This window comes from Cololabis saira, chromosome 17 (genome assembly GCF_033807715.1).
Source record: "Cololabis saira isolate AMF1-May2022 chromosome 17, fColSai1.1, whole genome shotgun sequence".
In the NCBI taxonomy this organism is placed as follows: Eukaryota; Metazoa; Chordata; class Actinopteri; order Beloniformes; family Belonidae; genus Cololabis; species Cololabis saira.
In genome coordinates, this window is record NC_084603.1 from 20390607 (window position 1) to 20404406 (window position 13800).

Below are 13800 nucleotides of genomic sequence, written 5' to 3' on the forward strand. Positions count from 1 at the left end.
TGTCTGGGCGCAGCACACCAGTGCAGGTGTTTTGCATAAGGGAGTTGCTTGCTTTTTCCTCACCTGTGAGCTACACTCTACCTGAAGTAATGGCCGATCAGGTGGCTACCATGTGCGAGCAGCTCATCAAAGCTGTGACTGTGATGATGGACGCAGAGACGAGCCAAGTTTACCGACTGGAGGCCCTAAAGGTAACAGCAATGCCAGCTAGCTGCTAGGTAGCCGCACTGGCCATTCATAGTCGCTGTTGTACATGTACAACCACGTGCCTGCGGTGAAGTATGAGTTGGTATTATGGTTTAAATCCGCTCGAATGTAAACACGAGTTTACATAAAGTGTGCACTGAAAATGACAGATGCTTTGCGAGCTGGCCAAATGTGCCACGATTGCCACACACCTTCATTGTTGACTTTATGCATTCATTCATACAAATAACCAGATATGGGGATTTTTTTTGAAAAAATTGTGCATTTAATGAGGGTAACTAACAGCGTGTTGCCAAGGGCAACGGAACTAGCTGCTAGCTTAGCTTTATGCTCTTAATTTATGTTTTCTGATGCCATGCATGTGGATGCTAATGTCAGGTTATTTCAAACGTCACCTGCATAATAACCTTAGACATTTCAGATAATTAAGTGGTGTGTGAAATAATGAGCTGTATCTTTTTAAAACACAGTTTTGTGAAGAATTTAAAGAGACAAGCTCCTTCTGTGTCCCATGTGGTTTACAACTGGCTGACAAAGCTCAGCCAGCTGTAGTGAGACACTTCGGTCTGCAAATATTGGAGCACGTCATCAAGTGAGTGAAACAGAAATGGCATCCGTCAAAGGTACTGAGATTTAACAAGCCTAAAAGCTGCATATTCAAGCAATTTTTATCTTTCAGGTTCCGATGGAACAACATGCAGCAACAAGAGAAAGTAGAGTTGAAAGAGTGTGCTATGCAGCTGTTGTCAAATGTAAGTTGCATACTGTAACCATCTATCTTATGGTTCAGCTAAAATGCTGACTGGCTTGAATCTACACCTGTCATTTCATTTTCTTAGGGAGTTCGTTCTATCCTGGAGGAGGAGAGCCACGTCAAAGATGCCCTGTCGCGGATCATAGTGGAAATGATAAAGAGAGAATGGCCCCAACACTGGCCAGATATGCTGAAAGAGATGGAAGCCCTCACGAGCCAAGGGGTGAGTAAAATGACATTGTTTAGGAAGCACCACTTGTTTTATTCTCCAGAGTGGATTTTAATTGAATAAGGTTATGCTATAATCTCAATGTGAATAAATTCCAGTGGGGGATTAGTCATACTCATGTTGCATTAGACATCATCTTCCAACTGTAAACCCAAATATTTCAGTTAAACTATTTTATTAATCTTAATTAAATTATTTTACCAAATATGCATTTTTATTTTTTTAAATATGTAGCTAAAATATTAATGTAAAAATATAACTTGTGCCCGTCATAGGAGGTGCAGACAGAACTGGTCATGTGGATACTTTTGAGGCTTGCAGAGGATGTGATCACCTTTCAGACGCTGCCCACCCAGCGACGCAGAGACATCCAGCAGACACTCACCCAAAACATGGATAGCATCTTCAGTTTCTTGCTGACTATTCTGCAATCAAATGTTGAGGAGTATCGCAAAGTGGTCAGTGCGGTCTGATATCGTTAAAAGATTGATTGTGAACTGTTGCCTTATTATGTTGCCTCATACTTTTTTTTTTTTTCTTTTTAATCACCCAGAAAGGGTTACCTGGACATGAAGTACAGGTATAAGTTCATCTCTTCTCTGAAATCATACTCTCATTGAACTGATTGGGTTGTTTACTCACTTTTCTGCCTTTTCGTTCACATGCACAAAGGCCAGAGCGCACTGTCGAGTTGCTGTGGCGACGCTGAACACACTTGCAGGTTACATAGACTGGGTGTCTCTGGTGCACATCACCTCCAGAAACTCTCATCTGCTGGAGATGTTATGCTTGCTGCTGGGTGAACCGGAGCTGCAGCTGGAGGCTTCCGAGTGTCTGTTAATTGCTTTGAGCAGGAGGGTGAGTTGGAATGATAACATGCACTCTAATGTTGTGATTCTGAACCCTTCCAGATCATCTATAAAACACTAAAGTTATACACAGGATTTTTAAATATCCCCTCAAAATATCCACCATCAGTCAATCACTAAGTCCCAGCTTCTGTGATATTTGATTCTAGTCCAGATGGACATGTTTCAGTATTAAGTAACCACATCAGAGGAATTGTTTTGCAGTTGGATTGTTAGACTACTTCTTCATTATTTGTTGAACACTGAATTATATGAGTATTACTGCAATAAACTATGCCACCCATTTTTTTTGTTTGTTTTTGTCAGTGGATATTTTTAACAAGCTACAAAAGACTGTTTTAATTTCTTCCACAGGGCAAACTAGAGGACAGGAAGCCTTTCATGCTGCTGTTTGATGACGTGGCCATCGACTACATCCTTTCTGCAGCCCAGTGAGTACAACTGCTTCCCTCATCTATGCACTGTGTAGACTTCAACCCACCATTCACTGCTATTTCATGGTTTTTGTGTCTGTTTACAGGTCAGCAGATGGACTGGCAATACCTACAAATACCTCTCAAACACCGTAAGTAGGGCAGCATGTCCTCCTACTATGGGACACAGTGAGATGCAAAAGCTTATTCAGTATATCTAGTTCTGACTCACATTGCAGTCTTATCTGTACATCTTCAGAGCAGTGGAGGTGGTGGAGAGGCGTTACATCTTTCTGAAGCGACTCTGTCAGGTTCTGTGTGCTCTGGGATTCCAGCTGTGTGCGTTAGTGGTGAGTTTGTCTTCATACAACCACACATGAAGCCTTTGCTGTTTATCCAAAGCAGAAATTCTCTCGAAGGAGTAGTGACTTTTTGAAGGCCCTCCACCTTTTTAAAAAAAAAAAATTATGTTTTTATTTTTTCCATTGCTTACATAGTTTGTCTGTTTGCGATTTCCACAGGGTTCAGATGTAAAGGTTGACGTACCTGCAAATATCAGCAAGTACATGGAAGCATTATTATCCTTCACCACACATTCCAGTCAGGTGAGACAAAATAAAGAGTTGGGCTTGAAACTATTTCCTAAATTCCTCTGTGGAAAAGAGTGTGTATATGTGAGTTTGAATCCTTCTGTAACCCCTCTGTTTATTTTTTATTTAATTTTTTTTCCCTGTAGTTTTTGAAATCTTGCACTCTTTCAACTTGGGGAGCTTTGTTCAGACATGAAACTCTGTCAAAAGATGCTGTCGTTGTGGAGATGGCCACCAAATACCTCAAAGTGTCATTGAACAGCCTCATCAAGGTGAGTCAGTGATGCAGGTGAGGATGAATGGAAGCTAAGCTGGTACTGAGTGGTTTCTCTTTCTCTCTAGACTGGTTTCCCATCAAGAGACGATAACCCGAGTTGTGAGTACTCCCGTCTGGACTTTGACAGCGATGAAGATTTCAACTCCTTTTTCATCTGTAGGTATTAATGATTCAGATAGGGGTGAAATAGTACCTTTGCTATATTCCTCAATCCTCTTATTGAGACATTTTTATGGTTTGCAGCTTATCGAGCTCAACAAGGAGACGTTTTGAGGTATGCGACTCGCATTGTTCCTCTGGAAGCTTTCCAGACAGCAGCAGAGTGGTTACATTATCAGATCACCAGCCCAATTGATCCTGGAGATACAACATGTAAGTGACTGAGTTGCAGTAGCAGATGTATTTTGACTGCTTTTTAAATACATGTGAAGTTGTTGGAGATTTCTCTCCTCACTAAAACTTTCCTCTTTATGCCACATTAAATCTTTAAACCCGTGTTGTACAACTCAGGAAAGTGGGATGCCATAAACAGCTTCCCATTCATTGTTTTTTTTTTTTTTTTTGCTCTGTCAGATTATCTTTAATTGGACACATTGAGATGTCGTCACAGTGTACTCCCCAAGACAAAACTTTTTTTTTTTTTCTTTTAAACTAGGGTGCATGGACAGTACAAGCGTCCTTATGTTGTGCTAAGATTGCTGCAGCACCAAGTTGCGATCTTGCACAAAACATAGAAAATCCTATCTAGAGCACTGCATCCAATTAGAAAGGCCTTTTAAGGTTTAGTGTCATCATAATGCCATAATTTTTTGTCTGGAAAACAATCAGATTGCTGCAGCAACTGAAATACTCTGCAGTTTTTTGTTTTTTTTTTAAACAGAAAAACAAAAGAGAAGACAGTACACAGATGCTTGTTTCAGCTGTGCTTTGGTTTTCTGTTTGTTCTCTAGTTTATCATAATCACAGAGGACCATGTATGCATTAGTAACAAGTGAACTTAACCCCCTCTTTTTGCTTCCCTCCAGCTAAGACTGCAGAGGGCCTGTGTTACCTTCTGTCTCCATCAGTTGTCAAGTGGGATGCGATGACTGTTTTCATGGAGTGTGTGGTCTCTCAGATATTTAAAAGTCTAGAGGAAGAGGTAAAAGACTCGCTGTAAAACAAAGAGAAAAACAGTTTGTCAGTAAAGATAATGTTGGTGATACTAATGTGAATGTTTCTCTTCCTCCTGCTTCACATCTACTCCTGCGTGTAGAAGTTGCCCATCGACCAGAGCATGGAGCTGCTGCAGGCTGTGCTGAACTACGACACCAAAGATCCACTCATCCTGTCCTGCATACTCACCAACGTGTCTGCCCTCTTCCCTTTTGCCATCCACAGGCCACAAGTTCTGCCACAAATCCTCCACAAGGTCTAGTAAACTCAGTTTGGTCAAAAGATTATTTTTATGCATATATCTACCATACACGTCCTGTTGCAAAAATATACTGCTGATTAATATTGGCCCCTTGTTGTTTTGGTCCTACAGCTGTTTAATGCCATCACATTTGAAGTTGAGCAGGAAAACAGAGTAAGTTGCTTTGATAAAGCCAAATATCACCATTATTTCCTTCTCCTCGCACAAGATTAAAAGAAAAATGTTCGACTGATGGTCCTAGGTACCTCGGACTCGAGCTGTAAAGAACGTGAGGAGACACGCCTGCTCAGCCATCATAAAAATTTGCCGTGATTTTCCACAATTCATCTTGGTAATACTCTTTCTATCCCAATTAAATTTAAATATTGTCGTGGTATAGTATATAAATGTTTGAGATTTGTGTAATTGTTTTTCTTTTTTTCTCTCCCAGCCTTGCTTTGACATGTTTCACAGTCACCTAAAGAAGCTGTTTTCAAGCAACATCATGCCGACTTACATGGAGAAATGCTCACTGATGGAAGCCCTGGTGCTCATCAGTAATCAGTTTAAAAATTTTGAAAAGCAAAAAGCTTTCCTGGATGAACTGATGGCTCCGGTTGTCGCGGAGTGGACCTCAGAAGAGATTAGGAGGTGTCTCAAGGATTTCTATTACCTTTTTAAATTGGATGCGATTTGTTTTGATGTCATGACAGATAATCGTCTTGTCATTTTGGTGTCTTTCAGTGTGCTGTGGGATCCTGTTAAGTTCCTCTCCTTCGTTGGAGCTGATCAGACAGTCCCCGAGCAAAGTGAAACAATAGACGCAGCAGGCCTCAACAGAGGGCGAGTAAGTGTTGAATGAAAATCTGTAAATGTTATTAAAGTGAGTGACAGTTATAAGCCTGTTACATTTGAGGTACTTGTCTGAATTATGGTTTTATACTCAGTCTTCAGCTGCTTCTGTTTTGTTTTTTTATAAGTTCAAAAATGTAAATTACGCATTCACTCACTGTCATTTGTCCCACACAAATTATCTTTACTTCAGTTCAGCAGCCATGTTACCTTTCTGCAGAAGGATGTGCTCAAATGAATTGTACATTAGCCATAGAAGCTCAAATTCCACTGATGAGAAGTAGGAAGGTTGCTTCCGTTAGTTGGCATTGCCATGGTGAATTATGGTATCAGAGCTCTATTGATGTTGGCTTTACAGTGCACATGTTTATCTAAGACTGCACCAACTCTAAACCCTCAATGTGAAACAGAAGTTAGTATTTTTAACTTAGTTTATTGAGCTGTTTTCTGAAATGGGCTTCTGCTCACTTGGGTAATCACATTTTCGTAATTATGTCAGCTGTCAAAAATCCTTATGCACAATTGAAAAAAATAATAATTTCAACAAACATTTCATAAAACACCCATCCATCCATTTTCTATACCTGTCCAACGGGGGTCTGCCCCGTATATATGCCCCTATATATGGCTTAGGTTTTTACCAGTATGGTATCAACCATTAATATGTGTGCAGACAAGGTTTGTAAAAAAAAAAAAAAAAGCTTTGAGATATTCCAGTCTTGCTCAAATTGCTGCACTCAACACAATTCATGGTGCAGTATTAAAATCGTTGGCTATAAACCATATTTCTTTCCTTTTTTTTCTAGTTGAGTTTCTGCTTGTATGCCATGCTGGGGGTGGTGAAGCGTGCACGCTGGCCTGCAGACCTGGAAGAAGCTAAAGCTGGAGGCTTTGTGGTGGGCTACACTACTACTGGAGCCCCCATCTACAGAAACCCCTGTGCTGCACAGTTTCTTGCCTTCCTGCCCAACTTACTGGCTCTAATAAGGTACCTCTACTCCTTAAATATTAAATATAGTCCAATAAATATTTAGATAGACTTTTTTTTTTTTTTTTAATATATGATTTGATTTTATACACTAAAAAAGTCAAGCTGCTGTAATGTAAGTCTGACTTTAAATCCTAAAATATTGACCAAATAGTTTTCTTAAATCTTATAAAGCTGAAAGTCAACACTTGAATCTTCCTTACTTAATTTCAAATTGATTGTGGTAGTGTATAGAGGCTGAAACTGTCCACATACTTTTCTTTAAATGTACCTGATTAAACATCAGAAATGTGTGAAGTTCAAATCTTGTCTATTTCTCCCTGAAGGACTCACAACAGTCTGTTCCTCCCAGAGAACATGGCTCGTCTTAGCGAGACCTTCTCTAGAGCTTTTGAACTGATGGATGCAGAGAAAAATATAGTTCTTGGTAAGAGCATCCATGTGTATTCTTGTTTTGTTTTTTTTTAGATTTTATATGAACAAACTGGTTGAACCTCCTCAACATGTGTCTTCCTCAGGTCTCCCTCAGAATCCTCTGGACATTTATGACTCTCCTGTGTGTAGAGGCAGCCTGGGGCGCATGCAGGGATTTTTCTGCACACTATGTGATAACTAGTATGTTTTGCAGTTGTATTAGGTTTTTATTTTAACGTGTCACATCCACGCAGTTGCAGCACAGATTCTACTTCTCATTTTACTCTTATTTTCCCTCTGCAGCTTCCATCTCCTGGGTAACGCAGGCCCGTCTCTGCAGCAGGAGTTCTACACTATTGAGAATCTGGCTGAGGGAATATCTGGATCTGCTTTTGTCTCCCTTGACCATGTGCCAGACCACAGACTTCGCCCAATGATTCATATCCTTTTTTATTCCCCCTCATTCCTTTTCATTTGGTTTACCAGATTTTTCTATTGTAATTCATTGTATTATGTGATTTAGACTGGTACTATTATATGTAACAAAATGGAGTTGCTGATTTTATAACGGTGATTAGATTGGTTTATACAATACATCAGCTGTGCAATTGATAAATGTGCATTAGAATTTTTATTTATTAAACATATTTGTGAGCCATGCAGCTGTGATTTGGAATTTTGGGCTAACAACCAACAACCCGGTTATACAAGGAGGGATTGATGGATAAACCTTTATTAATCCCTTGGGTAGGTTCCCTTTGGGGAATTGGAGTTCCAGCAGCAACAACAGTAGAGTGGAAACTGTAAAAGTACAAAACACACTGACTAGAAAAATATAAATACAAAAATTAAAAAGAACAAACAAAAACACAAGTGCAGACCCAGTTACCGCTGGGGTATGAGAGTGTTGTGCACAATCAGGGTTATGACCTGAAAAGGTTGAGAAACCACTGTCATATTTTCCTTAACATGCTTGTACGTTTGTTTCTGAAGCCACTGGTGCTCTCTTGTCCTCCTGAGTACTATGAGAGCTTACTACGCCCCCTGCTGGGTCCCCTCTTCACCTACATGATGCAGGTCACCATTCTGTTCTTGAACCCTTGCAGTTGAAGTCAAAATGATCATCCTCCTTTATGCAATCAAGCAAAATGGTTAACATGTGCCTGGAAATAATCATAGCCAAAAGCTTTGAGTTTATTTTGTTATTAACTGTGATAAAAGATAATCAGTAGTGTAGTATTTATGATTTACAACTGACCAATGGCTCTTTGCCAAGTTTAACATTTCTCTTGAGCAATCTTCTAAGTCCATTCTTCCATGATTGTTTGTTTTTTCTTAGTCTTTTGAGAAGTGTTTTTTTTTTTTTTTTTTTACTTATGATACTATGAATCTGAATAAGATAATCAGCAAAACCACCATGAACCCCCATGTTTAACTCTATGAACTTTAGGTTTTTGCTCTTCATTTGCTAAAAAAAGACAAACAGCTCAAGTTTGGCCTCATCAGACAAAGCACAGACTTTCGAAAATGGTTTAAAAATATATTCAAATAGAGGCCTTAACATTACATTTTTTTTCTTCCTTTATAAATAAAGTAATCATTGGTCAGTATTTAAGGAATATGTTTCTCGGTTCCTTGACAGGCTAATAATTTGAGCTTTATGTCTGAAGTATCTGAGCCTCAGTAGTGTGTGTTTTTGTTTTTCTTTTATTAACACATGTCATATCTTTGTCTCTTTCTTCTGCTTTACAATATAGAGACTCAACATTAAGTGGCAGGTCATCAGCCAGAGGACGTCTACAAAGTATGTTTGTATCTGATGTTTTGCTGTGTATATCATTGAGATAAGCACCTGTGTCCAACTGGACTCTCAGCGGTCTGACCAGCACTTATCCACGCTGTACCCTCCTATTTGATTTATTTCTTGCTTGTGTTCTCTCAGATGTAAGTCGCTTTGGAAAAAAGCATCTGATAAATGGTGGTAGTAGTAGTAGTAGTAAATGGTCCATAATTAGTGAATATGCTAAATGTGAAACTGCAGTTGACACTGTAGCAGCAGTATTTTTTCATTTTGCATGTTAAGAATATTAAGCTATCAGTTACTTGCATAATTTCAATACAGCTCTGAAGTTTCTTTTCTGAAATTGTTAAACACTCAAAGAAACAGCGGTGGCTAGATCTTGCTCTTATATTAAGTCACAAATGAATCACTGGTGACCTTTTTGTATTTTTCAGTGGTGAAGATGAGGAGGAGCACGTGGTCTGTCAGGAGAGCCAGGTGACACAGGAGATGTTGGAGGAGCAGTTAGTGCGTCTGCTCACCAGAGAAGTCCTGGAACTTCTCAGTAAGAAGATGTTTTCACTTGCAGTACATACATTTACTGGATACATATCATACAAGTTTCTTTAAAAAAATGTTGTGCAAATACTTTGTTGTTTGTTACATTTAATAATTGCATTATTAGATAAATTACACCAGAAAAATCCTTAGTAGTCAAAAGTGGTTCAAAGATTGGTTCTTTAGTTGGTTATGTTTTTCAGGTTAAAAAACATTCCAAATTAAGATGACAGAGAAAAGTTGTGAGTTTTCTTAGGATGCAGTTCATTACTGCTGGGTCAGCTTTTACTCTTAAGACGGAGCATAAAGTGGTCAGTTGAATTACAATGGGGCGATAATAATAACCACCCTCTTCCTTCCCTTAGCTGTGAGCTGTATTTCCAGAAAAGTGGCTGAACCTGCAGCCAACAAGGAGGAAATCGATGGTAAGAGTCAAACTGTAATTGTGGTTCAGTTCTTTTAGGTTAAGGAGAATTTTATAATTCAGCTTGAAATCATGTCTTGCAGAGGAAGATGTGATGATGGATACAGTTCAGATACCAACTCCTGCACAACCCACAGAGGACCTCACAGAGCTGGGAAAATGTCTGATGAAACATGAGGTCAGCCTGAGATGCAACACACAGCATTCAGAGGAGCAATCTTTAAAAGCTGTATGTAATGTTTATCCTTTTTCTTTCTCAGAGCATTTACATGACGCTGTTGACATTATCCTTTACCTCCTTGTCGTGGAGAGATGCCACAAACTGTCATCGCACTGCTTCCATGGTCTGCTGGGCTCTTCTGCGGCAGGTAGCCTGCATGATACAACATGTTTATTCTGTTATGCCACTTTCCTTTAAAAATAAGATGGGCTGTTGTGGTTTTGTTTTCCTAACACCCACAAATCCCATTTATAAAAAAAAAAAAAAAAAAAAAAAAAAAAAAAAAAAAAAAAAAAAAAAAAAAAAAAAAAATCGGTAGCAGTAAGAATTTTATTCCTGCCTGCAACTCTTGGTGCCTTTTTTTTTTTTTTTTTTTTTAAAGGCACATGAAAATTTCAATTAAATTGCAAGATGCAAGTGTAAATGGAGAAATAATTCCTAGAAACTAAGAAGAACGGTTAATTAAAAAAAAATGTTTTACTAAGAGTAAACTGCAATACCTCAGTTAAACGGCACCAGTGCTTTAAAGAGTTTTTGGGCAATAATGGAAGTCTACCTTGCAAATACTTCTTTTCAGTTAATTCTTTCTTTTGTTTTTTGTTTGGGTTTTTTCTTTTCAGAACTTTTTAGGATTATGAAAGTAAATATTTGAATTAATGGAGAGATCTTTAAATTTAGAGTGTGAAAACATCAGAGAAGTTTGAGTCATGGACTTAATACATGTAATTTAATAATATACAGATTCATATAGTGGATAATTTTAGACATTTAAATACATTTTGAAATGTTTGCTGAGTCATACTTTTCAGTCTCTTGACTATCGTCCAGTGACTTGAATGGAGACTTAAAAGTATATTTTTTCATGTTTTCAGGTCGTAGGGGGTAGTCTTCTTCCCGAAGCCGTCACATGGTTCTTTACCAGTGTTCTTAGAGGTCTTCAGGTTCATGGGCAGCATGAAGTCTGCAACACTACCCTCTCTCTGTTGGCCATGTTCATTTACGAAAACCTGGTGAGACTCGAGGCAATTACATTGCACTGTATATATCTTTTTCCCAATGCTGTATCTTCTAAGATTAAAAGTGTGATCTGAAATTTTGTTAAATCTCTGGGCTCTGTATGCATCTTCCTTTCCATCTGTGTTAGCGGCCTCGCTATGTGGAGCTGAGGGCAGTGATGACCCAAATCCCAACCATAAGTCTTGAGGCCCTGGAACAGTATGACCATAGGCTCATGGACCCCAATGCCAAAAAAGCTGGAGAGAAGAAGAGGAAAGACCAGTTCAAGAAGTTAATTGCTGGAACTGTTGGGGTAATGCCACTTTCAACCACTAGAGTGCAGTGCTTTCCCTGTATCACTTCCTCTTCATATGGGACCAGACACTGGTCTGAAATCATTGTTCAGCACTGTGATTGTGGTGTTGTAAATCTCCTGTGCTCGGCAGCAGAAAATGTGCAGTACTTCAACAGCGGTGAACAATCTAATGAAATTCTTTGCTGTAGGTCTCTGTAAAGCTCTTCTCTGCCTCTCCTCTCGCCAACAGAAAGCTCTGTGCCAGCAGTTCAGGAAGGAGGTTCATATCCGCAATCTTCCATCGCTCTTTAAAATGCCAAAGCCGGACAAGGATGTACTGAGCAGTGAAGCACTGGGCCTTGAGACTCTCTTCGGTCCTGAGAGTACTGCCCCGTAGGAGACCACACTGGTTCAAGCAGACTTCATACTGACTGAAGACGGAGCTCTGTATACAAACGGTTCCCCCACCTACATCAGGCATCATCTGACATCATTCCTGCTTTTCAGGAGTATGTCTTTTTCCCTCTCATTGAACCACTGCACCTTTTCTTTTGTGTACAAACAACCATACACCTATACTTTTTTTCCACATACTTTTGTTTTGAATCTTTTTGTGTACTTCCCCATTCCTTTCGGTATACAAATAAAATAGGTGTATAAGCTATGAAAAACTATAGGAAATATTTGATGTTTAAAACTATCTTTTTTTTTTTTTTTTTGTCAGACTGTGTTAAGGCAAAATCCTTTTAACTGAGTAACCTTTTATTTTTGTTTTCCTGAAAAAACAACAACCGTAAGCCTCCCTTTTTATATAGGACGACTCGCAATTCTATCATTTTAATTTGGACCATTGTTGTTTTTGGGGTAAAGCTGCATACACACGTACCGTGTCATAGATGTATGGAAATCAGACTCAGAACCCAACCAGAGTTTTATTTTCAGAAAAGTAATTGGTATGAGGTATGAATGTGTCTTTATTCTGTGGTTTGTGCACACGTGGAAACATTTTGTGTGTGATTTATTATATTTTTTTTTTAAATGTATTTATTATTTTTAAGTCTAATAATTTTGGCGGGTGATGTGATGGCACATGCGTTTCCATGCTGCAGCTGTCAAGGCTGTTTTATGTCAGGTTGAAGTGAAAGAGGAAAAAAAAGTAGGGCAAATCTTGTTGCACGTTTCTGTTTCTTGTAATTTTCTTTAACTGAACGAGCTTCAAAATAGATTGATTTTGAAGGATGTACCAACAGTACCTCAGCAAAACAATACTTTATGATCGTGGGAACTTACTTTATTTGAATATACCTTTAAATGAAAACAAAAGGCTGATGGTTTTATTGTTGTTTTTTTTGTCATCATTGTAATTGTCAAATCTAATATGAGACCAGCTGTGTATTTGTGAGTACAACTTACATGGCCCAAGTACTGTTTTACTACAAATAATGCAGCCACATTTGTGCCAAACACTGATTGTAAATTGTTGAGCAGGCCATTATGTCAGAGAAGCCTACGTATACAATTTAAAGACTGTTTAATGGTGGAATCTGAAAATAATGTGTAGCTTAATCCAAGTATTATTTTTTTCCTAACTAGCTGTTGAGTTGTTTATATTATTGACATGTTTCACATGATCTTTTTTGTGTCTGTATGTTCTGGTTTTGTCATACAGGGAAAGATGAACCAGCACTACATTCCAATTTGTCTAAGGGATTGTTTTTAAGCATAATTGGTTAAATATATTTAGTTATTACGAAGCTGTCATGGCAGGTAGTGATCATTTTCTTGTTGTGTTTTCTTTCTTTTCGAGTTATTGTGTAGATTCAGACCAAGATACATGGTTGCTGTTCTGGGTTAGAATGAATTACCTATTTCCTTGCGTACAGACAGGTCTTCATATCAGATGCCTTTTTTTTTTTTTTTTTTTAAATAGATAGGAAGTCGACATCTTTCTTGCCCAGAAAGGAATAAATGTATTTTGATTCTTAATTTTTCATCTTAGTGATTAGGGTTTTTTTTGTGATTGATTTTCTTTTCAAATTTGGCCAATTTAAAAAGAAAAAAGAAAAAAAAAAGTTTAACACTAAAATGTTCTGTACAAATGGAAAATTAGGTTTTTTTTAATGCGTGGTGTGGTTTATATTTTTGTCAAAAATTGCAAGTATTCATTTTTATTAAAAAAAGAAGAATCTATTACCTATACTCTTGTTTATTTAAAATATAAGTACAAAGGAGATAATGCTTGTTATGAATACTATAAATGGAAGTGTATTTTATTGTTTTGAATATCCCACATTATGTGGAAGTTTAGCATTTTAGATGTGGCTGTGGAGATTTCATTGAACCTTCACTCAGACAGAAATTTTAAGTTGAATAATTTGAGTTCTCACTGTGCAGTTTTTAATTGTCATGACTGACATATCTTTAAACTTCTGCAATAAGTCAAAATATGGAAAAAAATAGAGCAGACATATCACATTCTAGAAAATGTTCACTGATATACATTTTAACATTTGGTCAAAACAAAATGCCATGTAAACA

The 13800-nt window shown here is 38.1% G+C and overlaps 1 protein-coding gene across 1 annotated transcript; it reads left to right on the top strand.

Moving 5' to 3' along the window:
• On the top strand, positions 1-13386 carry LOC133463682 (exportin-5). Its single transcript, XM_061745362.1, has 33 exons — positions 1-191; positions 678-799; positions 887-959; positions 1047-1184; positions 1466-1648; positions 1744-1770; positions 1863-2048; positions 2414-2490; positions 2580-2624; positions 2732-2822; positions 2994-3077; positions 3209-3334; positions 3405-3495; positions 3583-3711; positions 4365-4480; positions 4595-4750; positions 4868-4909; positions 4998-5087; positions 5187-5386; positions 5480-5582; positions 6394-6575; positions 6902-7002; positions 7094-7190; positions 7293-7428; positions 7968-8066; positions 8747-8793; positions 9225-9334; positions 9693-9752; positions 9835-9929; positions 10012-10119; positions 10844-10981; positions 11116-11280; positions 11513-13386. Exons 1-33 carry the CDS (start codon positions 90-92, stop codon positions 11657-11659), a joined length of 3666 nt encoding a protein of 1221 aa, XP_061601346.1. The 5' UTR covers positions 1-89; the 3' UTR covers positions 11660-13386.
• Positions 13387-13800: the final 414 nt, after the last annotated feature.

Excerpts from the sequence above, each read along its gene's own strand:
- LOC133463682 (XM_061745362.1), top strand. The coding sequence starts at position 90 with ATGGCCGATCAGGTGGCTACCATGTGCGAGCAGCTCATCAAAGCTGTG. Across the intron at positions 5,583-6,393 it reads CAGGCCTCAACAGAGGGCGA|TTGAGTTTCTGCTTGTATGC; the intron begins GTAAGTGTTGAA and ends TTTTTTTTCTAG. Across the intron at positions 11,281-11,512 it reads TAATTGCTGGAACTGTTGGG|AAAGCTCTGTGCCAGCAGTT; the intron begins GTAATGCCACTT and ends TCTCGCCAACAG.